At 40.8% G+C, this 26,554-nt stretch overlaps 1 protein-coding gene across 2 annotated transcripts in view; it reads left to right on the top strand.

Annotated features, from left to right (window-relative positions):
• The window catches only part of LOC136001306 (transducin-like enhancer protein 4), a 97,654-nt gene that overhangs the window by 9,254 nt on the left and 61,846 nt on the right, over nt 1-26,554 (top strand). For both annotated transcript variants that reach the window (XM_065655450.1, XM_065655448.1), the window contains exon 5: nt 22,021-22,083. In XM_065655450.1, the coding sequence (XP_065511522.1) occupies nt 22,021-22,083 (63 nt within the window). The remainder of the gene's footprint in view (nt 1-22,020; nt 22,084-26,554) is intronic.

Below are 26,554 nucleotides of genomic sequence, written 5' to 3'. Positions count from 1 at the left end.
TACGGGGCTCCCCCTCCCCATGGCATCGCTGCTGGCACCGTGGGGTGGGCGGTGGGGCTGGAAATAAGACCCCTGCATAAGGCTGCTGAACAATCGGAACTTGCTACCCGCGAGGAGGGGGAAGCCGTGTTCACCATTTTGTGGGGTGAGATTTGGCTTCCTTTGGCGGGGGCGGGGGGGAAGTGCTAAGGTTGTTCGGTACAGGAAAAACAAAATGATTAGCAGTTAAGTTTCAAAGTGAGTTGTCGGGATGCTGGGATGCCCAAGCTTTACAGCATTTGTGTGAGCTTGATCCTGTCCTGTTACGTATGTGCATTGTGGTGCAGTTTTTAGTTATACACTTGCTGATCTCATTACCGGTTTTCCTAGAGGACCTCTTTCAGTGCACAAAGTAGACATTAAGAAAGGAGAATTAAGGCTGCAGAGGCGATTGTAAATCTGCCTTGAAAAATGTTTGGCTGCTTGGCTCGGCAACTGAAATAACTTTAAACATAAGGATTCAGGCATGCGAAATAATTGTGATTGTAAGCTCTTCAAGGCAGGGATTCTGATTTTGGTTTATGTTACAAAAAGTGAAGGGGATGCTCACACAGGTCAGTCCCGGTGTGTGAAGGTTGCTGAAGGATTCGATGCATTAAAACTGGGAAACAGATTTTGTGACTCTTAATGCCAAGGCTGTCAAAGATTGAGAATTCAGAGTTATCAATTTGATTTTACATTTATATATCTATTTTTTTAATTAAAAGATGTGATGTACTATTTGTGGACGTAATAGAGAACTGAGTTTATCACAGACAGATCAGTTTGTGAACAGTGTGATTATAATTGTTACAAAAGTAACTTCTATTGCTGTCTGCAGTTTGAGCACATCTGTTGCCACTGACTTTTAGGAAACCTATTTAGCTACAAGGCACAGCAGGAGCAGAACAAAGATGCTAATGGAAACATGGGATGTATAAACTGATACTTGCATTGACTAACAGATGACAATATACTTGAAGCTGAACCTATTGATACTCAAGAGATGCTATTCTATGAAAGAAATTGAATGTTTGAATTAAAAAATAATCTTTATTTTGAAATACAAAGTGGTTTTAAGAATCGTATTTGTCTCTCTGTTTATCTGTATATTTTTGCAGGTTTTGTCTTGGTTCAAGATTATGTTTTTACAGTTCCAGTGGTACCTTCTGTACATTTTTCTCTTGATACTGTTTATATTGGTGGTGGTACAAACACTGTGGTTCAGTATAGCAGGAAGCGTTTGGGCACAATGTCAAAAGTGGGTATCCATTATCTTTTTTTTTTATTTTTTTTTTAAATATAGCTGAAATATGGCACAAATATTAAACAGAAATCTAAATAGTGCTTTCTTTCCTGCGTGGATAGGATTTAGACATAAGGAATTATCTTTCCTAGCCCAGGATAGGTATGTAATGCTCTGGTATTGAACACTGTGGTGTTATGGCTAAGATGTTTAAATGTGCAAATGTCAGGCAAGTCAAAGTTATAGTCCCCATAGTAAGCTTGAACTGGTCTCTTTATGGTTTTGTGTTTGTATGGTATGCTGTATTGCCAACTCCAAATATTAAATCATTCCAGTCCACAGAAAATCATGAGATTGGCTTAAAATTAATCATGAGATAAAAATAATGAATTTGGGGTTCTTTTTACTTCCGTTCTAATTTTGAGCTGTCAGACTGCTCTTGGCTTATGCTTCTTAGTTTTTCCTCCAGTATTCTTCCATAATCATTTTTTGCAAGTAAGGAGTGAAACGTCCCAAGAGTCCTGGTAAGGTCAAGGGAGCTGGGTATGAGATACAGCTGGCAACTTTTGCCATAATTTCCTATTCTCAGAGAATGTGTGAGGTGTACTCTCCTAAGAAAAGATAATACCAAATTAAAATATGTACATATTCTTTCTGGCATTGTTTGTTAAATTTTTGTGGATTATATATCATAGTTCGTTACGTTTTTGTGAATTAGACGTCATAAGATGGCACAGATATGCTGGTGGCAATTCTGCTTTCTGTGGGAGGGGGAGAAGGAACACAGGACATAATTTTGAGTGGAGATCTTCTACCTTGGCCTCTTCTGGTCTACTTAAATGATTTCTCTACAAGATCTTATACTGCAAGAGGTTTCTGACATGTGCTGAATGAGATCCACTTTGTCAAAGGAGAAAAACCTTTCACTGTTATGTTTGGGATGCGGAACATGGGCAATGAGAATGTGTGCTTTTCGTTTTTCTTGTGTTTACTTAAAAACCTCAGCAGAGTATCTCAGAGTTAAGCAGAAGTAAAAATCTGTCCCCTTCATGCTACAGAGAATCTGCATAACAATAGGTCTTGCCACTAGATTTTGTTTGGCATGTGTCATGTCATGTACTGTGCACATGTGTATCATGACTGAGAGCATTTAATTTTTAAAAATGCTGCTCTTTCCTCCATTTTAAATACAATAAACTTCTCTTGTATTTACCCTGTCTGCTTATGTGTGTGATGTCTTTTAGTCTCTCAGATGTTTGGAGAATTTGCAAATGCGAAAATCCCACTCTGACCCCATCCTGGCTTACCTCACAGAAAAGTGATTGCCCTGGGACTGAGTAGCCGGTGATGGAGGAGCGTATAGAATAGATGGCATGATGAGGCTGTTACTGAGACATCACCTGGGTTTCAGTTACAAGCACAGCCAGTGATGCAGGTTTACTGTGGCACTTTGGAAAGCCAAGGGGCCCCTTTCCCCTTTTCTGACTTTGAACCCAAAATCAACAAATCAAAACACAGCAGGGCCAACACATGCTCTCTCCAAATATTTAATAAACATTGTGGTACTTGTAGGCAGTGACAGCACATGCTATTGAAATTTAGCGCTGACAATTTTAAACCCCAGAACAAAAGCAAAAAGGTCTAGCCAGGGTCTCTTGTGTCCTTAAGGCAGAGCGCTTCCTCAGAACTCATGGGATGTCTATGAGGTTAAGATGATGGGCTCAGCAGGAGATGAGGGAAGAGCAGGTAACCCGAAGCCCACTGAGCTGACACAGTGGTGTGATCCCATCCTCAGGTCGCCGCTTGCAGTGTTTGGGAGAAGGCTTGTGTGATGGTACACAGACCTCAGTGTTTGGGAAGTCTGGGTTGCAGGATTTTCTTGACAGTTGCGCATAATCATAATCCAAATTGGAGTGAGTTTTTAGCTGGGGGTTGAGGGAGAAGGCTGCAGTTCGATCACTCATTTTTTATCTCCTACCTGTGTTTCTTGGCAGGAGAGTGGAACTTCATTTTTGCTCATTCTTTATAATGCAAATAGCTAAGTGGGGGCTTCCAGGTTGAAATGTTTGGATATCCAGTTAAACTGTCTATCTCAGTAACTTCTGTTTAGTGGCCAACCAATTACTCCTACTTAGCATTTGATTCCGATTTTACCTTTTAAAAGCACAGGGAAAGTAGAGGAATAATTGAGGAAAGTTTTTATCTTGGAGAACCAGTTCTTCCCATTTCTAACCTTTCACAGGGATGAATAAGGAGTTTTCAGCCATGCTGCATAACTGAAAAACTTCTGGACTTTGTTTTGACAACACAGCGTTGTTTTCCTATTAAGCTTTTCTATTAATAAATGCAAGGGAGAGAAAACAACTGAAGTGCAGGCCAGCTACAGCTTGGGGATGGGGGCATGCTTGGACCTGGCAATTCTTGTCCATGTATTTTCATGAAAGCTGCTTCACGAACAGCTGTGAAAGACTGAGTTTCAGTCAGTAGCTCTGGTGGTTTCTCTGACTGGTGTCCTGTCTGCCGTGGGAGATCCTGTGTTGGGTTTGAGGTGGACAAGCCATTATTTAGCTGCTTGACAGCCAGGTAGTCAGTGGCAGCGCGGACTCCGCGTGGCCATTTGTATCCAGTAGTTGAGCCAGGATTTGTCATCATTTTGGCTGAGAGGGATGTGGGGCACCACTGGGTTTTGCAGGTGGCTCCAGGATGAAGGGGTGTGAGTTCAGTACTCATCCTTCGTGAAGCTCTGTGGGTCTGCAGAGAAAAGTCAGTATTTGTGTCTGTTGTGTTTCCTGCTTTGGATACCTGCAGATGCATACCCAGGGACTTGACTGCCTCAGATCTGAAGAAAAGGCCATTTTTAATTTAAAGCATGTAGCAGATTATCAGTTACGGTCTCTCTGACTGCGAGCTCGTGCTCTGCAGCACTTTCTGAAAGTCTCTTAACATTTATGTGTCTGTCTCCCTCTATGAAATGGCGGTGATATTTACATGATGGGGAGTGATCTAAGATTTAATTTGTTAACTTCCATTATTAGATGAGAGACTCTAGAGAATCACAGCATATTGAATGAATACATACTTGCTGTGGAGGGAAGAGGTCTCCTTCCATGTCCGCTGTGTGTAAACGTCCAGCAGTGCCTTAACTGCTGTGGGATTTCCTTTGTTCTTACACCCCAGAGGTTACCAGGAGATATCACTGAAGGTACTTGAGTTGTCCTCCTTGCCTGCTGCTCTGTTAATTGTATTTGGAGATAAAAGTTGGAAAGAGGGGAGGGCTGGTCTTGTGGTAACATCTGGAGAAGGGCAGCAAAGATAATAAGGCCAAAGCTGGCCAAAATGCTTATGCTGAATTTTTGTTTTGAGGAAGGAGTCAGAGAACAAGAATTGATTTGAGGAAGCTCATTAATTGGTTTTCTTCTCACGTCTTCTATTTCCCTGCAGTACCATTCACTCTGTATGACCACCATCCACTTTCACAGTGCCCCCTTTGAAGGATGGCACCATGCTGATCTGTAAAAGAGAGTCAGCTACAACACCACCACTGTCTGCTTTCTGTAATTTTATAAAGCATGTGACTAGATACAAAGTAGGTGCCTCTTCTTGAATTATCAGTCCATAGTGTTTGAGTAACACAAGAAGATTGGAAAGATTTTGTGCATGAAATACATGCCGTATGTTTGTGTCACTGTGTTAACAAAGGATAGATTGTGTATTTTTATACTTAATTTAACCAGTAGGCTTTCTGTCCTAATTTCAGAAAGCTGTTGCAGTCTAAGCATGTTGCTTATTTACAAACTTTATCAGTATTTCTCAGTCTTGTCCTAAACAACAACAACAACAAAATTCAAGCATTGATGAGATTTTCTTGCTTATTTGTTGCTCTGAAGCATTATGGTGGAAGAGACACCAACTTCTCCAAACATCAAGGACTTAATGTCAGAGCTACTTGCTATGTATTTATCCATATGTAAATATGGAGGTGTTACTCTTAAAAAGTAAATTGTGTATAAGCTCTTGGTTTAGTTCATTCAAGAGTGACATCCTGCTCCCTTTGCATTTCTGCTTCCATGTCCTTCTAGAGGTGGCTGTTAAGCAAAACAAAGCTAATAATATGTCTTTAATGTGGACAACACAAGAAGAAGGACATTTTCCATGCATCTCTACAAGACAGTTATTTTCCCCCTCACAACATTCCCTTGTTTATCTCTGCAAACTAGTGACACCAAAACATGCATCCTGTTTCACTTGTTGGCAACATAAGAAAAGGTCTTAGAATTCTGTGCCTGTAGCACCCTGGAAATTTCTGGGGAATGGTTTGTTTCTGGCATTTTTTTCTAAAACCACATTTGACTGAGGATAACAATTGTTCTTAGGTTCGATCATGTAGATAAGAGATGTAAAGAGCAACAGCACCACAAGGTTGTACAAGAAGAGAGCCCCCATGAGAATACATGTGAGGTGGTTTATTTCCAAAATTGTAGGTTTCTGCTTGAAGATGAGTTTTCAAACATGTATACAAGATGCTTTTCAAACTAACATTAGCAGCCTTGCTATTATATGTTTTCAAAACCTACCTCTGTAGAAACACATAAAACTTTCCTTTGCAGATACAAACATCCGGCTTCTTTACATATGCAACATTTCTTTTTAAAATATGCCTTCAGCCAAGTGGACGTATAGGCCTTGTGAATGTATGAAATGATGCTATTTTGTCCTTTGTTTAGTTGCTATTTACTTAGCTCTGTTTTCTGCGTGGAGCTCACGTATGTGTTTCTTCTAAAGCATTGATTTTTAACAAGTCTTTTTGTGTGGGTGAGAAGAATCCTGGGATAATGTTAGTTTATGCATTTTTAAAGAAACATGCCGCTGCAAGTATGCACTGTATTATTAAGGGTCGTGAGGTTTGTTTAAGCCTGTGACAGAACCTGGAGAGCTTGAACATCTGTAGACACAGGAGATACCTCTCTGTGTTAATGTGAAACAAAGCAGAGAGCCCCCAGGTGGCTGGGATGCAGCTGCGAGGGTCTGGGGCTTAGGGGGGACCCAGGTGCAAGTTTCTGGACTGTACTGTCAAGGGCTTCCTGTGAGATGTTGGACACGCCGCTTTGGCAGCGGGACGGGATTGATGCTGTGGGTGCTGCAGCCCCATTGGGCTGCAGGGCCAGCTGAAGGAGGGCAGAGTGATGCTGGTGGGGTGCGGGGCGAGTTAAGTGATTCAGCATGGAGGCAAAGAAGTCCAGCACATATGGAGGATAGCTCCCAGGGAAATGCTGAGGTCACGGGTGTGTCTTGAATCTCTCACTGTGTGAAGACTGAGACATCAAAGTTGGTCCTGCCTGGACATGCTGCCTTGGCTTGATAGTCTTGGAATCACTTTTCGAAGAGTGGCACCTAAACTTTATTTTAAAGTTTAAGCATAGTGCGGATTTTTTTTAACAAAAAATAAACAAAAAAGCTGGAGAAGCCAACGCTCTTGTTTCTATTCTCTCAGGAGAATGGCTGGGATACCCAGAAGAAAGCTCTGGTTTGCATGAGATCCTTAATGGTTCAGTAGAGCTGAAAGAGGAGAGACGCAGGCTGTGCTGTTGCCCTGGAAAGACTCTGGGCAGCTGGAGTGAGTTGGGCTGGGTTCCAGGCCCTGCCCCAAACCCATTTACATGTTTTAGCCCATGGTCGCTTTTCTCGATGATTCTGAGCAGAAACTGGAAAAAGGACTTCCCTTCTCCGGTGGAAGAATTGGGAGTATTTCCTTCCTAGAGTTTGCAGAAGCCTACTAGACAGGGTGTTTTCCTAGCAGGTGGGAAGGAGAAGTAAAGAAAGAATTAAAGTCATGTATAGAATGCTTTGATTAAACTCTTTAACCACAAAGCTATTACATACAAGTCTATCTGTTCTCCACCCTTTTTTTTTTTTTTTTCTTTTTTTGTTCCAATGTGCTGCTGCTGCATTTTATGTGGGAATAATTCTGGCAGTAGTTCTCATCTCCCTGGGGGACATGGGTGGAGAAGCATTGAGCTGGGGGAGTTGCAGGGTGAGGGTGTTGGCAAGGCTTAGTTGTGAGCTGGATGCCAAAGAGCTTGGCCTTGTTCAGCAAAAGACTCTTCTGAACATGTCTGGAAAGGGGATTTTGCAGGGTTAGTGGGGAGCTTCAGTGGTGGAGATGGAAACTCCTGTGCACTTCTGGTGACTTCAGCACTGCATCATTCCTGAGTGGGGAGGCAAGAGGGTGAAGATTGTAGTTTGGGATTTTAATGTCTAAATTCTTGTGATGCTCCAGCCATTTTATATTTGACGTGCCTTTTTTTTAAGATGCAAAGGTACATTTATCTATCTATAGGTATGGGTTGGTGCCCCTCTGTGCTTGGGAATTGTTGAAAATCTTCTTGAGCATTTGTCTGTTGCTGACTTTCTGCCAGAATTACGTGGCTAGTCTGCTCAAGCATTTTAAAAAATCCTATTATGTACCTTCTGGAGCCTTCACCTCTGGCTTTCACTGCTGCAGTTCTCTGCCTGGGAAGTAGAAGTAATACTGTTTCCTGAAGCATAACCCTTACCACAGAGGAGTTTTTGGAGAGCAGTATGTTAAGAAATGGGAGGTGAGATATTATTACGTGGCAGTCACTTAGTCATGTGGAAGTGGCTGTGTTTATCTCTGTAGACTGTAAGATGCTTGGGGCAGGGTGCTCTTTCCCAAGGCAGTTCTGTCCTCGTTTTGCCTCTGATGTGAATTCTGCTGTCTTTTCCATCCCAGCTGTGATTAGCATGCTCCAGTGATGTACCTTTCAGCGGTAATGCAATCTTTTGATTTGTATTAAGGAAGTTTGCCCTTGATAATCTATCTTTTCAGCCTCTCTTCTCTATCTGGAAAATGGGATAATAGTAGTTTTTTACCTGAGTGGGATTTTTTGGGGAAAACTGAAACAAACTTTCTTACCTTGATGTGTCCCTCCCTTCTTCCTGCATGCCTAAACCTTGGCAAATGGTAGAGCTGGGGCTTGTTGCTATACATGGAGTGGTTGCAGCACAGTGGGATCTTGATTCTCTGGTACAAGCAGTTATATTGTAAATTTAGGGAAAACACAGGATTTGTTAAACCTCTCTGTGCTTTGTGGCTCTGTGCAGAATTAGCCTGAGCTAGGATCATGGTGTAAATCTCAAGTAGCTAGTTTCTCAATCTCTTTTTAAACTTGCTTGGATTTCTACCTCCCTATTAGACAATGAATCTGTGCAAGACTCTTTCTTGATTTATTTGTTGCAGGGGTTGAAGGAAGATAATGATGAGCTGTCAAAAGATTAGGCAAACCAGCTTAGTATTCAGCAGTGAGGCTCACAGCTTTGGTTGAGTCTTCACTCCTCAGCATGTGAATACCTCACACGTGTGAGAAACTGTAAATGTAGTTTTGAGCATAAATGCAAGATGGACTTTGGAAAAGAAATACTAGTCCGAGGGCTATCTTCAGCATAATGTAGGAGGAAGGTTTGATATCTAGTCCTCTCCACTGAAACACTACTATGCTTTTCCATTTTGTTGAAGCAGTGGGATTTAGATGGTAAAGTAGGTCACTTTCTCTGTCCAGGCATCACTTTTCTATTACCTGTCTTGGTTACTCTTCCTCAGAAGAGTACCAGTTTTGGTGGTAGAACAGCTGCAAATTTAGCAAGACTATATTGTCTCTCAGTGTACATCTAGCTTAGTCAGCAGAGGTGGAGAAAGCCTATTTTGCAACCATATTAAATGAGCTCTGCACAGGTTCTGTGGTGGATATTGAGAGTAATTTTGGGGCTGCATTGGTGGAGAATGGAATCTAGTTTTAAAACTTTGTTTACAGGTACAGAGTTAAGATAAAGTGCTTTTTGTTGCGTGTTGATGGTGTTCGGCAGTATGACTGAAGTACTCAGGTTTGTTTTAACCACCATTGACAGACTCATTCAGGTTCTGCTAACTGAGGAGTCAGCAAGGTTTTACCGTGCCAGCTGTATTTTCAGTTTCTTGGGCAGTTCTGCAGCTAGTTTAAGGCAACTTCAATTTTGTGTTCATGAGCTGAATTTATACTTGTGATGGTAAAGTCACTGTGTCTCTTGTTGGTGAGTATTAAAAAAAACCCCTTTTTCTTATTTTATATTTGCTTTCACCTGTGCAACATGGTAAGTTACAGTAGTGAAAGCAGACTTATTTCCATAAAGAAATAAGTAATTTTGAACTGCCTTCCCTTTATATTAAAGGTTTGTATTTTCCAACTCATTCTTTCATCTTCACTGAAGCTCACAAAAAAGGAAACAGTCTGAGCTATCCACTAGTCATCAAACCTATTTCCTTTCCTCCTCCCCCGGCTTTTTCTGTTGTCTTTGTGAAAAACAGATAGTGATTATACACAAACAGGTTTGCAAACATTCAGTAGGTAGTTCAATGCTTTTAAGGTTTCCTTTCTTGTATTCTGGCAAATTTCTAATTCAAACAGAATAGCACAACTGAGTCTCTTAATTGTCATGGGAAGCTGCTGTTACAAAAAGGAATAATTGTAATAGTTTGTGCAAAACAGGTTCTCATAAACCCAAATAGATACAACAGATATTTTTGTGGGTAAAAATGTTAGGATTTGAATGAGTATTTTTCATATAAATACTTGGCTGAAACCTTTTCGATTAAAAGGATGGCAAGATTACAGACCTAGAAAACTAAATATGAAATTAACAAGCCCAGAGACTGCATTTTGGTAAACCACAGAATTACTCCATGGCAAAAAGCCAGTTATCCATTAAAAAGAAAAAATATTACCAGGCACAGAAATGTGGTTTTGCTGTCATACTGTCTGCTATAACTGAGAGAACATATATTGTTTCATGAGTGTGTTTTTTTCACAGTTTTGACCACAGCATTTAATTTCATCATCTGACCACTACCCAACTAGTACATCCACCACTAACGTACACTAGTTTTTATTTCTCTGTTGTTTTGAATTGACTGTGCAGTTGAGTATTGGTGATTTGGTTTACCAGATGACCTAACAGTGGCTCTGAAGACTAGGAGAAACTTGCAGCTAAACCAGATGGTGTTGCCAACCCGAGAGGTGAAAAGATGAGAATGTGGCTGATATTAATACATCCTGGTGGCAGGGTAGTAGAGGAAGAGAAACGGGGTGCATTCCCCTGCATGGAGAAGTACCAGTGTCTGTAGCAAGACAAGTAGCTGCTGTGTGGTTTGCCTCCTTAACCCTGCTCTGGTTTTGTGACTCAAAGGAGTGTTCTCAAAAAGTCTCAGAGGTTTTGTGTGTCTGACGCTGAAGTTTTCTGTGCACTTCAAGCAGGCAGAAGATGGCGTTGGTAATGAAAGGGGCAATCCTGCATTTGAGTTAACCCCATGGTAAACTGGGTCTGGCATGGGGTTTGTATTTAAAAAAAAAAAAGCTTTTTCGGGGGGAGTAGCTGGATTTTAACTCGGGTAAGTTCATTGCTTGGTTCACCACATACCCACAAAAATGCTGGCAGCACAAGGGTAAGGTGAGCAGGATTAGCTGCGTTTGGGGAGAGCCTCTTCTCTGCTTGTTTTTATGCCAGTTTAAAGTTCATGTGAAGCTACAGCGAAAGCCTTTTCTCTATCTCAAGGGTAGATACAGCATAATTGGTGGGTATGTAATCTGTATTTCTGGCCCAGGCATCCAGAACACTGGAACAGGCTGCCCAGGGAGGTTGTGGAGTCTCCTTCTCTGGAGACATTCAAGACCCGCGTGGACACCTTCCTGTGTAACCTCATCTGGGTGTTCCTGCTCCAGCGGGGGGATTGGACTATAGGTGATCTTTTGAAGTCCCTTCCAATCCCTAACATTCTGTGATTCTGTGTATAGGGGGGTTGTGGGTGCGAAATTGGACCAACTTTATGAAAGGATGCTGTTTGGCCGATGCCTTTTCTGGTAAGAACATGTTTAAGGAGAAATACCTTGATATTATCACGTGGTTAATTTGTTTATACAGCTAATTATTTACCCCTTTCATTTGCTTATATTTGACCTACTTTCCACATTCTAGATGTTTTTATTAAAGTCTGTAGGTGCGGTATGATGAAGGGTGCACTTAACATATGGTGCATCTCGAGTATTTGTCTGAAATTAATGCAGTTCATAGTAGTTCTCCACACAAAGTGTGATTTCACAGGGAGTTAACAGCTCTGGAAAAGGTTTCCTGAAATCTATGTTTCCCGACCAGAGAGTTCTCCTTTGCTCCATGCCTGCTGTTCTGCTCTTTATGGCATTTTCTTAAACTGTGTTTCTTTAAAAAGTTATTTTAAGTTGAAATCCCTCTTGGATGAAGAGTATTTGGAAACTTCAATAATGCTGATGTAATTTAAAGATAAATGCCATTTAGTGTTGCTTGACTCAGAGTCTGTCCTGGCAGGAGTTTTACTGGGGGAATGCCATTCAAATGAATTGAACATCAAGATGTACTTAGTGTATCCAGCTGTCTTGGGCAAGTGAATTTCCTGAAGACATTAAGGATGCATGCCTTACAAATGTCTTAGCATTTGCTTTGCAAATGTGTCTTCTTAGGAAGGTTAAAAAGAGAATTGTGAACTGCCTGATTATTTTAGATGTACTTCACTAGTGGAACTACCACTTGGAAATATTCACATGTTGAGGGATAAAATTACCTGTTCTTTCTTTGTCCTCCTTCACTTAGGGGAAAAATAGCAAGAAACCCCCATTGCAGAAATGCTGAAATCCAGATAGAGTTATTTTCAGCAGAGGTAGTTTTGATCCACAATGACTGAAACTGTGAGCTATGACAATTCATATCAATATTTTCTCCTCAATAGGTGTTGGAGCTGCAGACTGTTGTTTTGTTGTTGCTCTCAGAAAAGCAGCATTCAGCTCCATCAAGAATCCCTTCCTGTTGAGCTAGTTGTAGCAGCAAGTGTTTTACTTAAAAAATATGAATATGAATCAGTATCGTCTGAGTGGCGGCTGAGATGTGTGAAATGCTGGAGCTTCCAGTCTTCCCTTGTTGGGTGAATGCACTCAGTTCTCCAGCTCCTCAGTACTGTGCCTCTTAACTCTCAGGGCAACCTGCTCCAGAGAAAAGGGATTGGCATCCTGACTGGCTGTGTCATCATATGTGGTATGGTGTGAGCCCTGAGTGACAGGGCTGGTGGTGGCTCGTCCTAGCTTGCCTGGCCACACGGTGCAACAGTATTGAAGTTCGCAGCTGGTGCTTCAGTACAAATGTGGCACTGCCGTCTCAAAGCATGAGGAAATATAATGAGTCAGTTCTTGAAGTTGAAACTTGCATTTAAATTCAGAGTAAAAGAAAATGTGCCCTAGTTATACATCCTTAGTATTTTAAATAACTTCCACTTGTTAAGTGTTGATTTAAAAAAAAAAAAACAACAACAACAACAAAAAACCCCAAAAAACAAAAACCAAACCAAACAGCTATCTAGGTGGAAAAAGGAAGAAGGTTTCTCAAATGTAGCCTGATTCTCAGATGTTCACTTTATTCCAGAGATGATAATTTCATTCCAGAAGCTGGGACTTGATAAAATGCCACCAAGGAGTATGAAACATTTATTTATCTTCAGAAAGAATTAACAGGTGTCATACTTCCACTTGGTTTAACAACTGAGAGAGTAACGTGCCTTATTTTAATTTGTGTCATTGCAAGGATCCAAAATTGAAGCTTGATTATAGCTTTGCTATAAAATCCACTGCACTATTCTTTCATCTCTTTCGGGGTGTTGTAAAATCATGCTTTTGTGTGCTGGCTTAAAAGGGACAGGTTTTTTTCTCTTATGTCAAATACAAAAATCTGTTACCTTAATCTATGGAAATTGCATCTGACTATTGCTCATTTTTGTAGGACAACAGGAAGTCGGAATGGAAAAGGAGTTAAAATATTGTTTCCTTTGTGTAGACTACCTTTCCTTGAAATAAATACTGTCTTTTTTTACTGTATTTCTTAAGCTAATTGATAGCTATTAACCACGTGGTGTGAAATTCCAGGGTAGATAGAGGAGACGAGGGACTGAAAGTGACAAAGTTTTCAAACACTGTAAGAATTCTTGTAACCAGACATAACAAATCCACCAAATAGATCAGTGTGCTGATTCCTAGTGTTTATCTTCTCTGGAAGCAAACATAATCAGGTGTGATTATCCATGAATCAAACAGGCTGCCGTCTCCACCTTTTGTGCCCTGCAGAGCTGAGGTGGGTAAGCAAAGGAAACCAGAGGTGGAAGAGAAGAAGTAACCCAGTTCCTGATGCAGAAGGGCTGATTCCTGGCCTTCAGAATAAATTGACTTCAACAGTCACATTGCTTTGCTTTTTTTTTTTGGGGGGGGGAGTGAAGTGGGGCGGACTTCTGATTGTTGCTTTTATAAGTTTATTGATTAGCCTAATGTAGTTCATTAAAACCTGGAACAGCACAATACTTCCTGGAGAAACTGAACTTTCTTCCTTCTTTTTGTGCAAGACTATTATGTGTTACCGTTGGTTGCAGTGTTTTCTGCAAACTTCAAGACTGAACAGTACGACTTTGTAGATGTAACTGAAGTCTGGCACAATCTTTACAGTTTTCAGCCATGATAGCATATCAGCTTCTCGGTGATTAACATTTGGAGGGTACTTTTCCAGGGTAAGCACTGTAGCCATAACACAGAGTGGATGTAGGATGGTGGGTGCCTACAGCTGCATCTGAAACTTCCTTTTTATGTATTTACAAACGAAAGGCGAGTGCTGATGTGGATCAGAAGTGGACACTGACAGCTCTATTTTGTAGGGGGAAAACGATTTTAGTGTTTATTTTGTGGTAATGTTTAAGAAGAGCAGCAGAACACCCTTTCCTAAGCACTGTGTATGTATGTTTTAGAAGCATGGTTTCTTTCAGATTCACCTGCTAGAGGTTTTCAGCTTTTTCCTGAAATACTGCCTCCTTAATACTTTTCCAGGGCAGCTAAGGACCCCTTAAGTTCAACATAAGCCTACCGAGAACAGGTTTTTACTATCTCTCACCTTTAAAAAAAAACCAATCACGATGTACACATTGAAACTACTGATCTGCAGTGTTTCTTTCTGACTGCTTTTCCTGCTACCCCTGAGAAAGAGAGTATGAACTTGTCATGTAAATAAACAGGGGACCTTCTGCATTGAGTTAAATTAAAACTGCGCGCTGAGACCACTGTATGCACGCAGTGGTGAGGACAGGCTCAGACCAGCTTGTGCCATTTCCCGCAGGTGCAGAACTGGTCAGACTCTTTGGAGGGATGTGTGAGGGGAGGAATTAAGTAGCAAGAGATGGGTGATTTTGCATGTGCTGCTGTGTTTCAGCTGTTACAGGAAAGATTGAAATGGGAAATTCCGACCTAACTGCAGCTAGGAGACAGATGCTAAAAAACTGAGCTTGGAGCTGAAGCTGCCTTAGTGTGATGCCACGGGTTTATAAGCTTAAAAAAAAGTTGTGGTGTGTGTTGGTTTTTTGGTTTTGTTTTTTTTTAAACTATGAAGTCAGATGCCTTCAGTTGATGGAGGGTGGTGGAAACTTCTCATCCCTGTGGTATGAGACCATATTTCACAAAACAAGTATTGCTATGAAATGCTGAGGATTGCTTATAGGGTAAAGGATAGTACCATAGTACCTTACAGAGGACTTCAAAGCTGTGCTGATGGAAACAGCACCTCCTGTGTCAGTGTCCCCTTCTTACTCACTTCTGTCTGCTTTTTCAGCAAGTGTTACCTGCTGCTTTCGAGGAAGGGATGTTGAACCCTGTCTCTGCCATTTCAAGTTCCACTTGCAGCCTTTTTTCTGGCTGCTCTGCAGGTGCTGAGGGCAGGGCAGGTTGCAGCTTGCTACATGGTGGCAGCCTGAACAACTGAAGGGCTATGAGGATCTCAGAGATGTGCGTTTTTATTTGCTTGTTTGCTGGTAGAAGTCAATATTAACAAAAAACATTGACTTCCTTAAGTGACAGGCTTGAAGCGTGCCTATACGTCACCTTACTTGACTTGCTTTTTATTGTCTTAATCATGAATGATTCAATATGTATCCTTTCTTGCTTTGTTGAGCTCCACATGGTTCTTGAGACATTAAATAAAAGCCATGTCTTATCAGCTCACTTCAGCAGCCCACGGATCAGGATGTGCATTAGAAAATTGATTTTGAAAATTCTGCCACTCCGATTTATTGCTTATGTTGCTGTCTGCAGTATTTTGTGCAAAATAAGCACCTAAATTAACTTACAAAGAGTAAGTATCAAGTTTACAGTGCTTCATGAGCTTAGCTGGGATGTTTGTAAAGAAGGTTGATAGAAAAGTGAGGTGAAAAATGTACCTGTGATTATTTGGCAGAGTCTGGTGGTTCCGCTTACGTTCAACTCATACATGCATTGCTCAAATTAAATCTCCTAAACTTCAGCAATTGGCTTAGCGAAGAAGTAGTTTTCTGTTTAGTATCCTTCTTACTAGAGGACTTTTCCCATCATTCTCTTTGACTACAAGACTAGACTCTTTGTGGCTCAGTTTCCAAACACCATTCCTTTAGGGCTGAAGAGAAATTTCATATTCAGGGCTTGTAGTATTTCCTCTAGTTCTGTAGAACTGCAGTAAGCACTTCCAGACAACAGTCTGTGATTAAAACAAAACACATTCTTCTTTATGAAAGAAGGCTTAATTTTCTGTGAAATACTAAGATTAGCTTTTTTGCTTGCTTTATTCAGAATTGTGATATGTCTCATACAGTGTAATAATGTTTTTTGTGCTCACTAATTTGTGAAATGCTTGTTTAGATATTATGGGTGTGTGCATGTGTTCTGGGTAAGCACTTAATAAACTAGATTGATCTTTTTGGCAAAGGCTGCATTGTGTAGAACAAATTAAACCTGAAATAACAGTTGTTTCAGATTATTTTTCTGAAAATGTAATTGCGTATATTCTTTTTCCTACTGGCTGCTGAAATGGGTTTCCCAATAGTGTTTTATTATTCTGTTTTATTTCAACAATACATATATAGTAGTTTTGTTTCCATTCCACTGACAGACCTGCAGCCTCCAGTGGTAATTCTTTACTAGCAATTTTTTATAATTGTAATAACTATGGAACTTTGTGAAATATAGTGGAAATATTTTCCTGAAGTTTATATACTATAAATAAAATCCCAATTCTCTTTTTTTTTCCTCCACCGAAAAAGAATGCAAATGGGGATTTTTAAGCAACAAATTGATTCTGAAGTCCCTGTGTATTAGAACATTTCTGAGTATTTTAATATCTGGAGTTTATGTGATGCTTGCTTCTCTTTCGGTCCCCATCTGTGTGAAGAATTTGGACATATGCTAAAATACTTACCAAGGCACTTAAACACATTTCCATATTTTACCATGTGCTTATGTCCTATTTTAGCTGTGTGTGGCATGAGTAAATTGAATTAAACCCCTATGTTGCCATTCTCAAAGGGATTTAGGAGTCTAATGGTCCATCACATGCTCCCCTTTGCATACAGGTGGTGGCTCCTGGGCTGTGGTTGTACCCCAAGGACGAGCTTTGCTGAGCCCCTTCAGGGGCTGGAGGTGTAGCCTTGCCCACAGGCTTATCTTCTGAACATTTTTCTGAATGCTTCGTAGGCACGTGTGAACTTAAAGTTCAAGTTTTTAGGCATATTTAGGCAATTAAGTACCATTTAACCATTGGCTTTGGTCAAAAAGATTTCGTTGGCTGAATTGAGATCCTAAGCTGTTGCTCTTTTGTTGTATCCCTGCAATAATACTGAGGGACTATTAACTGATATGGGTCTTCATTCCTTTACTTGGATTGGATTCTGGCACAGTGATTTTATTATTGTCTCTTCGTACACCTAATGAAACAAAAAAGTTATTAACATTATAGTTAATAAATATTTAATCTTTCTCAAGAAAGATACCCCATAAGTGGTTAGGAAAAGAGCTCAAACCTCTTAAAATCATGTCTTCTGTAGGTGTCTCCCAAAGGATGCAAACACTATAAGCTTGCATTAGATAAGTAAAAAGATGATTTCTGCCTGAGCCTTCTCTGCCTGCCTCTCCCTCATCTTTCCTGTTTCCATGCTGGTATGTTTTTGTGCAAAACCAAACATCTTTTGTGTTTAGGGAAAGGAGTAATAGCAGTGTCGATGTTTGTTAACATATTTGACAAACTATGGCAGCAAAAGCCATCCTTTTTATATTTTGGCATGAGCAATCACCCTTTTATTGGGCCATTAATGCTATTTCAGAGCATCGCACTGTATCCACAGGCAATAATTTAGCAGCTGTTTATCAGGAGCTTTCATAAAGCTTTGAATAGTATTCTAACATTCAGTAACCCTAACAACAGCATTTCAGAATCTGTGCTGGTTTAAATGGGATATCCATGAATGTAGTTGTTCAGGGATGCGTGACCCACATAACCTATAAATTTGATTGGAAGTTACAGTGCTGGCATAGGCTGATGGATAGCAGATTAGAGCCCTGATTAACCATGTGATTCACAGGCTGGGAATATATTGTCCTAAGAAAGATTCATCAGATGCAATCAGAATTTCAAGTGGTCAGATGAAATTCAAATGTGCTATGTGCTGCATTTCCCACCCCCCCCTTCCTTCCTTGTGCTTTTCTTCTTAGGTTGCCCTCTGTTATTTATTTATTTTATTTCCAAAGCTGAAAAATACTTCTTTGATGAATCTGCTCCTCACCCTAAAGCTGTCTGTCTGTTATTCATCAGAAAGCAGGTCACAGTTCAGTGAGCAGAAGAAAAGATTTTAATAGAAGCTGTGCCAAGGGCTGTAATGCATCATTTTAGGGCCCTAATTACATTACAATGACAAATATCAATGGTGACAACAGCAATAACCTACATCCTTTAATGGCTATGCTGGAAAAGGAGTTTGGGCGCTGTGCCATCAGATTAGACTGGGTTTCAAAACATAGGCCATTAGAAGTGTGTGTGTCCACAGTATTATTGGCCGATAACTGAAGCCCAGTGGAAAGGCCTGTAAATAAATGATGCTTCTCTAAAGCTTGGTCCTACGGGACAAAAGAGGCAAAATTGGATGACCGCGGAAGCAGCCGTGTTTCCGAGGCAACTTTGGCTTTCCGTGTGACGATTGGCTGCCTGATTTTATGAAATCGTACTTTTCCCTTCTCCTGCCAATTAGTTTGATCATGGAAAACCCGTTGGGCTGATGTTTAAGAGAAGAGAGATGATCCTAAGCTGGTTTTGAAATGTAGGGTTTTAAAATTTGTATGAGCATAGAAATATGGACTTATGTTTTATTTTGTGTCTGACTTTGTACCTTATGCAAAGAAAAACGAGTTTCCAGGCCCGCTCCAATGGCAGCAGGAATAGATCTACTGAGATGCTAACGTACATCATCAGTTGCGTACACCCTCAAGTTTTAGGATGATGTCGCAAGAAACCTACTCCTGCCAGTTTTTGGCAGCTGACTCCTGCTAACTTCTTCTCCTGTGTTTTTTGTAGTAATCAACCAAGCTTGTTGCTGGGGTGTTATCCCGTACAGTTAACTGCAGAAATAGTTGCAGTGTCGAGGCAGAGGGTACTTTGTATTTACTACATGAAAATATCTGCTTTTAGATTTCTTTTAGTACAGAACATGTAATGTCGTCTATGTGCATACACAGTGTTTTCCTTCATGCCTTCGTGCTGCCTGTGGTCTCCAAAGGTGGGCAGTTCATGTCTCGGCCATGCCGTGCCTCTGCGGTCCACTGCTGTGGGGCTGGGCTGTGTCCTTGCAGCCCAAGTGTTGAGGGTGATAAACCGTAACTGTGCACACAACCGTGCAACTTGGGGCACTCATTGTTGGGGGAAGTGAAGACTGTTTTAATAAGGAAATATTGCGGAAACCTGTTTTGGTGTAGCAAGAGCTTCTCAGCTTTGTTGGGCCCCTTGCCTGTCTGAGGAATGCCACTGGGGAACGTCTCAACATCTCCTGAAGCTGCTCGTGAGCTCTTTTTCTTCTCCGTAGGTTGAGCTGGGTTCTGTCTCCATCAGCTCACTTTCCTGCATACAGCATGGAAAGACTCGCTGTTCTGCACTCCAGTGGGATTGATATCAAGAAGTTTATTACAGTTGTGTAACCGTTCATGTTCAGTCACCTGTTTTCAGTTACTTACAGCTTAACGTTTCCCAGGCTTAGAATCTGCCGGAGGTGAATTTTTGTAGAAGTACTGAGCAAATATGTTTCAACTACTTTTTGGCCAGAAGAGAAGTAGAAGAGAGGTACATACTTCTGTTGGGGCAGGGAGAGGGAAGTGATCAAAAGAAAAACATCATAGCTGAAATAGCTTGAAATACCTGGGGTTGAGTACCTTAATTGAGAAGAAATGCCTCGAAGTGAGCTGAATAAAATTATTTTTCTTGACTAAGCTATATTCTAGCTGCACTAGAATTTACGTGTTTGATGGAGAAGTCAGTGAAGTTTTACAGCCTGTGTTACTCAGGAGGTCAGATAAGACAATTGTAACAGTCCCTTCTGGCCTTAAAATCTATGAATCGACAAGCCTGTTAAAATTACACACTGAGCTCCTGCATGGCACTTTGAGCCAGTTTTATTCTCAGTTCCTAAGCAGTGCAGTGGAGGCATCCAGCTAACATAGCTGTGGTGGGAGAGCAGTCTTCTGCTGAGCACAGCTGAGGCAAAGGCTCCCCCAGGAGCTGCGCAGGAGGTGGGTAAGGTTGTGACAGGCATTTTAAAGATGGGTAGGAGGAGTTTTTTTGCAGCAGAGGAAGGCATCATCTGCCTTTTTATACTAAGGCACAGATGTGTGTTAAATGGCGGGTCAGAGGGGCTTCAGCTCAAGTCAGGACAGTGGTACTTGAGAGTTTTGTCTTTATAGGGGGAAGCCTCAAAGAGCAGGATGTGTAATTTTCTCTTTGGTTTTAAAGCACTCAGGAGATTCCTGGGAAAAAAAAACCCAAAAAACCAAAAAAAAACCCCAAAAAATCAAAACAAACAAACAAACCCACAACCAACCAACCAACCAACCGAAAACCAACAAAAAACCACAACAAACAATGTGAATGGGACCCAAAGTTTGGAAATTAGTAAATTAATGGTACTTGAATGACTACAGCACAGGTACTTTGGAGCTGCGCTTTGTATTACAGTCTACAATTCTTTAATCAAATATTGCTTCTAAGGTAATGCCATATTGGATTGTGCAGCCTCTCTGGCTGAAACTTAGATGCACACATCCTGTCTCTCCTGTACTACTCTGTGTAACATGCAGTTGTAAATCTCTGTGTCAACTACCATAGTGAACACTGTCTATTTAAAGGAGTATTTAAATTTTACGGTCTAGGTTATCTGGTATTGCAGGCACACACAGACCTTTGAAATTAGCAGATAATTTAGCTTTGTGGTGAACAGAATGTATTCTCAAGTGTCCTTTAAGGTACCTATGTTGCTGAATAAACAGAAAAGGTGTAGTAGATGGATGTAAAAAATGAAGACTTGCATAAACAGTCAAGACCAAAGAGAAGATACTGGGACAAATATATAGCAAATTGCTATATAAATAACCTACAGGCATTTAGATGCATTTCAGAGAAATGAAACAACCGTATTGCGAAGGAGTGTGTGTGAGCTTGAGTGTATTGCACAGGGGGACAGAGTCAGGGTCACAGATACCCTCACCTCTGGCATACCATGTCTTCTAGTTATGCAACTGTGTAACTGCGGTATTTCTTGAGCCCAGATTTATTTCATATGTGGTTCTGACTTTTTTTTCTGCTAGTTCTGAGCCTTTCTGTTCTATAGATTCTTTTCTAAGCATTCACAGTTTAAAAGACAGCATAGTGAAATGGCTGGAAGCATTGCTCTTAAAAGAAGCAAGCCTGAATTGCACAAGTTTTTATGTCTTCATCATATGGTTAATGACTTAGCAACAGGAAGGGCATTCTGTCCTACTGTATAATGAGGAACTGACCCTGGTTACGATTTATTATAAGAAAGTTATTATTTATTGTAAGAAATTCTGTGTGGCTTTAAATAGGTTGTTTCTGGAGCTCTAATTCTTGTCTTATGTCTCCAGATCTCTTCTGTCTCTATTGAGATTTGCAGATTAAATACACAGAATAAGAATTGATCTCCAGTATGGAAATAAAACTTGGTACATTATTGATTTCTGATCACAATTGCAACATGAAAGTTGTTAACCTACTGTTAACCTTGGGTATGATAACAGTGTAAATATGATACAAGACTGCAGTATCCCCTTCTGAAATATGTTGTAGAATGATTACCAGTGAAGCAGTATATCGTGTTGCTAATTTTGTCATGATATGCACTGTTAGTAAAGAAGTAATTGGTTTATTTGTTCCCTTCGCTTACAGTGGCTGTAATTTTAAATGATCCTGCTTTTTGCCTCTTAGGAGAGAGTTTAGTTTGATACACAGTATTTTGTTTGTCCTTTCTATTACATCCCCTGAGGATTTTTTCTTTAAATGCCTTGGTTGCATAATCAGCATTAACTTTTCTTTGTGTCAGTTCTAAACTGTGTTTTTTAAGGAAAACCCTTTTGCCAGAAATGATTACCTTTCTAGGTATTGTTGAATTGGTGTCCAAATACTTTTGTTATTTTGATAATCTGTCCTGGCCAGAGGGTGACCAGAGATTAAAACAAAAACAAAACCAAAAAACCCAAAAACCAAGCAAGCAAGCAAGCAAATGTATCTTCTGTGTTCACGGGTGACCATCACATCTGAGAATTTATATAATTGAGCTTCTTTCTTCTTGTCACTTGCAGGCAGAAATTGTCAAGAGGCTGAATGCTATATGTGCGCAAGTCATTCCCTTCCTGTCCCAAGAGGTAGGTAGTCGTTTGTACTGGTGCTCACATAAACGATTGTCTCATCGTATCTATTACAAAAGTGGGACTTTGTGTTGCAACTGTTTCTTTATGAATCTCTTGGTGCTTGTAGATGACTTTCCGCTGTGTTGTTATCACTGTAATTTCATTATCTTTTCCAAGTCCATTATAATATCATTTAAATGTATTTATGAAATAGAACATGTAATGTGCTAAGCAAAATTTTAATTGTTTAAATATTTTGCTCTCATGTACAATGCAGTTTTTCTCACAATTATGACTTCGTTTGTCTGAAATCAGAGGATAGCTTGCAAAAGTGCTAGAAAGGCATGATTTGTGCTACATTCTTGGCAGCAGGTATTAAAGTTCGGCAGAAACTTCTATTTTGGTATACCAGGCAGTGATGTTCAACACAGTAGGCATACAAATGCAGCCTTTTTTCTCTCTGCATCCCAGATTTCTTCTTACCTTAAATCCTTTTATGTTTTCTGTGTATTTGGGGAATACAGACAGAAAATTGAAACTTGCTGTGAACTAATTTGTCTAAGCACTAATTTTCTCCAAATTATGATTTGCTGGTATTATCTTGAATGCATTGCAGATACCTTGAGGGGCACTGGGATTTGGAGGAGTTGGTGGGAGCTAGTGAGGGAGCCTTGTAGCCACAAGCACGTGTGAAGTAGAATTAAAGTGTGGTTCATGAAAGGAGACCTGGGGTGCGTAAGGGCTTCCCCTGCCCGCCCTCCTGGAGGAACGGGACTGGAGACTGGGGTCTGCTGGCACAGGCTCGCATGCATCTATTTAATGCATATTTTCTTTTCAGTAGAGTTGGTAGCTGAGAAGTCAAAGCTGGAAGGTGTATTTCTGTGCATTGCACCCGTAAAGTGTTGTGCTTGAGAACACGCTGTGATTCTCTCCCACCCTTTCAGTTGTTCCATAAAGTGCCATTGCTTTTCAAGAGAGCTGCTCATCCTGCTGCAAACGAGAGGCTGTGTGCTCGGTATTAGCATTGGGCTAATGCGCTGCATGTGTGCACACGCGTGTGCATCTCTGTGTGTTTGAAATGAGAATAATGCTATCAAAACTAGAGCCTGACAATGTTCATGAGTGCGACTGTACTGTCTGCTGATAAAGATGGATTTGTGGAAACTAAATGATGTGTAATGATCTAGTTACAACGCTGGGGGACCAGAATTCAAGTCCTGCATGGATCTAAAATGAGTAGCTGTTGATTTTGTGTTTTGACTGCTACAGAATCTCTATACATCTAGTTACGGGGTTTTATTTGCTGTGCAGAAATTGCACAGCATATAAAAATGAGGTGTAAAGTTGATTCATACTCATGCTAAAGTGAGCACTAAAATGACACAATTTTGAAACAAAGGCAGGGGTGAGTACTTGGCAGGCAAAGCTGTGATTTTGGCAAAGACATGGGATCAGCATATCTACAACAGAGACATCTTCTCCAGAGTATGTGATACCAGGTTTAGAAACTTCGTACCAGCATACTACTATTGGTACTGGTACTGCTATTTTCAGTTGAAATGCTGAACAAAACTTTATTACCATACACAAATAAATCACACTGCTCTACTTGCTCTGCTTCCACAAACCCAGCCCATGTGCTTTCTTAGAGTAGGTGTTTCTTGCCAATTAGACAAGCAAAGGGATTATTACATGGGCTTGAAGAAAGATGTATGTGATTCACAGTGACTGACAGATTTTGGCCTTTAATTTTGGAAATCCTAGCCTCTACCCCTTCTATATACTCCTGTGGAACTGAGGGGAAAAAAACCAAAAAACCAAAAAAACCCCAAAAAACCCCCAACAACAGCAACAAAAACAACCAAAAAACAGAGGGGAAAAAAAAAGCGTCTGTAGGTTTTTGAGCTTTGATGTTAGTGGTGTTGTACTCAGGTGTGCACAAACGCTGTCCTTTTTCTCTGCTCCATATGCATCATGTTCTCCTGTCCCCGGAGTTAAATTGCTCTAGAGTGTTTCTCCTCAGAGCTGACATCGCTAAATTTTAAGTCCCTGCCTTAGAGGGAGGAGGCACTGTGAAGGCTGCACATCATACTGCCTTCTCTTCTGTCAAGGAGGATCTCCCATGTGATGCTCACAGGCAGTAACTTGGGAACTGTGAGCCAACAGCCCTGATCGCTGTTTAACTACCTCCTGGCCATCAAGCTCAGCATGGAGAGCAATTTTGAAGTAATTCTCAACTTAACCATTGCAGTAGCTTGTCATTAATATGCTAGTTGTAAAAGCTATTTAGGTAGACAAGCAAGATGATCCAGATTGTAAGTTTAGAAAATGACATCTCACTTCTGTCATGGGTATAGTACCATCCAGTGAGGGCTTAAGCGCTCCAGTGTCACTGTGCTTAGTGGCTGCTGTTTACATTGTTAGGCTTGATATCAAAGCTTTAAACAGTTTTAGACCTGAAAACAGGTTCTCATACTGCTTCTGTGCGAGTGAGCCTCTGCTTTTTAAATCTGTGGCCCATAAAGTTTCCTTCACCTGTTTGCACGTCTCATTTACCAAGTCTTACAGCTCCTCCTCTGTGAATGATGCACAGTGTGAAAGCTCTTTGGGCTACAGAGGAGATGGAGAGGTCAAAAAAAGTTCACAACTTTAGCATTTTCATGTGCATTGACAAAGACAAAAAGGAGCGCTTCCAAAAAGCCAGCGTACACATTTGTTTTGTGTGGAGGCAAGTGAGCTCTTTGGTTCACCTAGAAAGAGTGGAGGGGGACTGGACAGTAGAGAGGGATTGAAAGAGGAAGCACAAAAAATCTTTTCAAGTGTCCTGACGGTGCCACCGATCATGATAGTTTTCAGGTTGGGGTTAGGAAAATCTTGGTCATAGTTTGACCTCTGTTAGTAGAAACACTTATTTTAATCAGTTTATATTGGCATATGCTGATGATGGGGCAAAAGAGAACTGATCTCCAGATTTGAGTATTCTGCTAGTCTTGGTTTCTGCCTAATTCATGTCTTTAAGAAGTGAATGTCATAACGGAAGTCTCTTTATTTCATCATCTAGATTAACAGAGAATTGCATTGCAGCATGCTTTTGCTGTTTATGCATTTTGCATACAGTCTAATTGTGGAATAGTGGCTGAAAAATGTGATCAGGCTCCATTGTATTGTGCCTGAGGGAAAAATGAACAAAATACAGTGGTTACATGCACTGATGGCAACATTATTGCCTCATAATAGCACCAGGTTAACTTGTCTTATTGCTTGTTAACTTTGTAAAGAATCAATGGCTTGCGATAACTCACTTAGAAGTACGAAATCGTGGCCAAAATTGCTAGAGAACTTGTGAAAAAGATGCAATTACACTACATCACCCTGCCATGTACTTGTGCATGCTTTGTTTCAGGGGCCAATCCAATAAAGCATTCTGGAGTTTCTCTAGGCTTCAGTCAGTTTTACTATGCTGTACGTTGTCTAAGCATATATTGAAAATCAAGTTCCTAACCTGCCTAAATACACAGTCAGGTGGTACCTTGTTTTTTACGTTGGCTCCAACTTCGGCAGACTGAAAAACAGCAACAAGAAATACAAGCTTCCCATTTTGGTAGGAAAGAGTGACTTTGTGGTCGAGGCATGAGATGAACCTCAGGGGTGATGTGCGTTCAATTTCTGCTGTGGTTGCAGGCTTCCTGTGTTGCAACAGTAATTTTTCACCTCCCTGTGGTGTTGTGAGATACCAGTGTGCTTAAAGTAGTTCCTATTGCATAAGGTGAAGGAGCTGCCTGCAAGGTTGTATGTAAATACTTGGAGGCTTTTTGCGCTCAGTTAATTTAGTTTTGATCTGCTGCAGCTGGTATAGATAGTTCAATGTTCACATAATTGATCTGGCCAGTAAGATGCATCTCGTTTTGGGTCTGACGACATAGATCATGCCTCTGTTAATTTACACTTCTTCTCAACTGAATTTACCAGCTGCAGCACAGTGTGACACTTGCACAACACTGCGGCTTTCAAGTTGGGGCTGGTTCCCGTCTGGTCAAGGCAGTGTGTGTGGCTGGCTGCAACCTATGGCTGTCGTTGTGCGACCCTATGGGCTACTGAGTGCTGAACAACCTCATGTGCTGGATAATGGTGTTTGCTCAGTGTGGCTGGAGATACACACATATCGCGGTTACCTTATTTTGAGTAAATATTGATTGTGTTTATATTCATGAGACACATGTAAACTGGCTGATTTACAGCTAATGATGTAGTTGTGGCAACCAGGAGCTCAGCACAACCTGCAAAAGCTGCTTAAGAAGCCAGACAAATGTTCACAGGATTGTCCCCTGTCAGCTTCCATGGAAGCATTACGTAGGCTGGAGGAGGGTGTAATAAATTTTTTTTTGGAAGGTGCACTTTCCGTTCCAACTGCCAGTGAACTAGCTAATGACAAGCTAGAAGGATTGCTCTTTAATAAGAATCTTCAGTTCCCTGTATATGATAAGGT

Source organism: Caloenas nicobarica, chromosome Z (assembly GCF_036013445.1).
Source record: "Caloenas nicobarica isolate bCalNic1 chromosome Z, bCalNic1.hap1, whole genome shotgun sequence".
NCBI lineage: Eukaryota > Metazoa > Chordata > Aves > Columbiformes > Columbidae > Caloenas > Caloenas nicobarica.
This window is presented reverse-complemented; position numbering and strand designations above follow the sequence as displayed.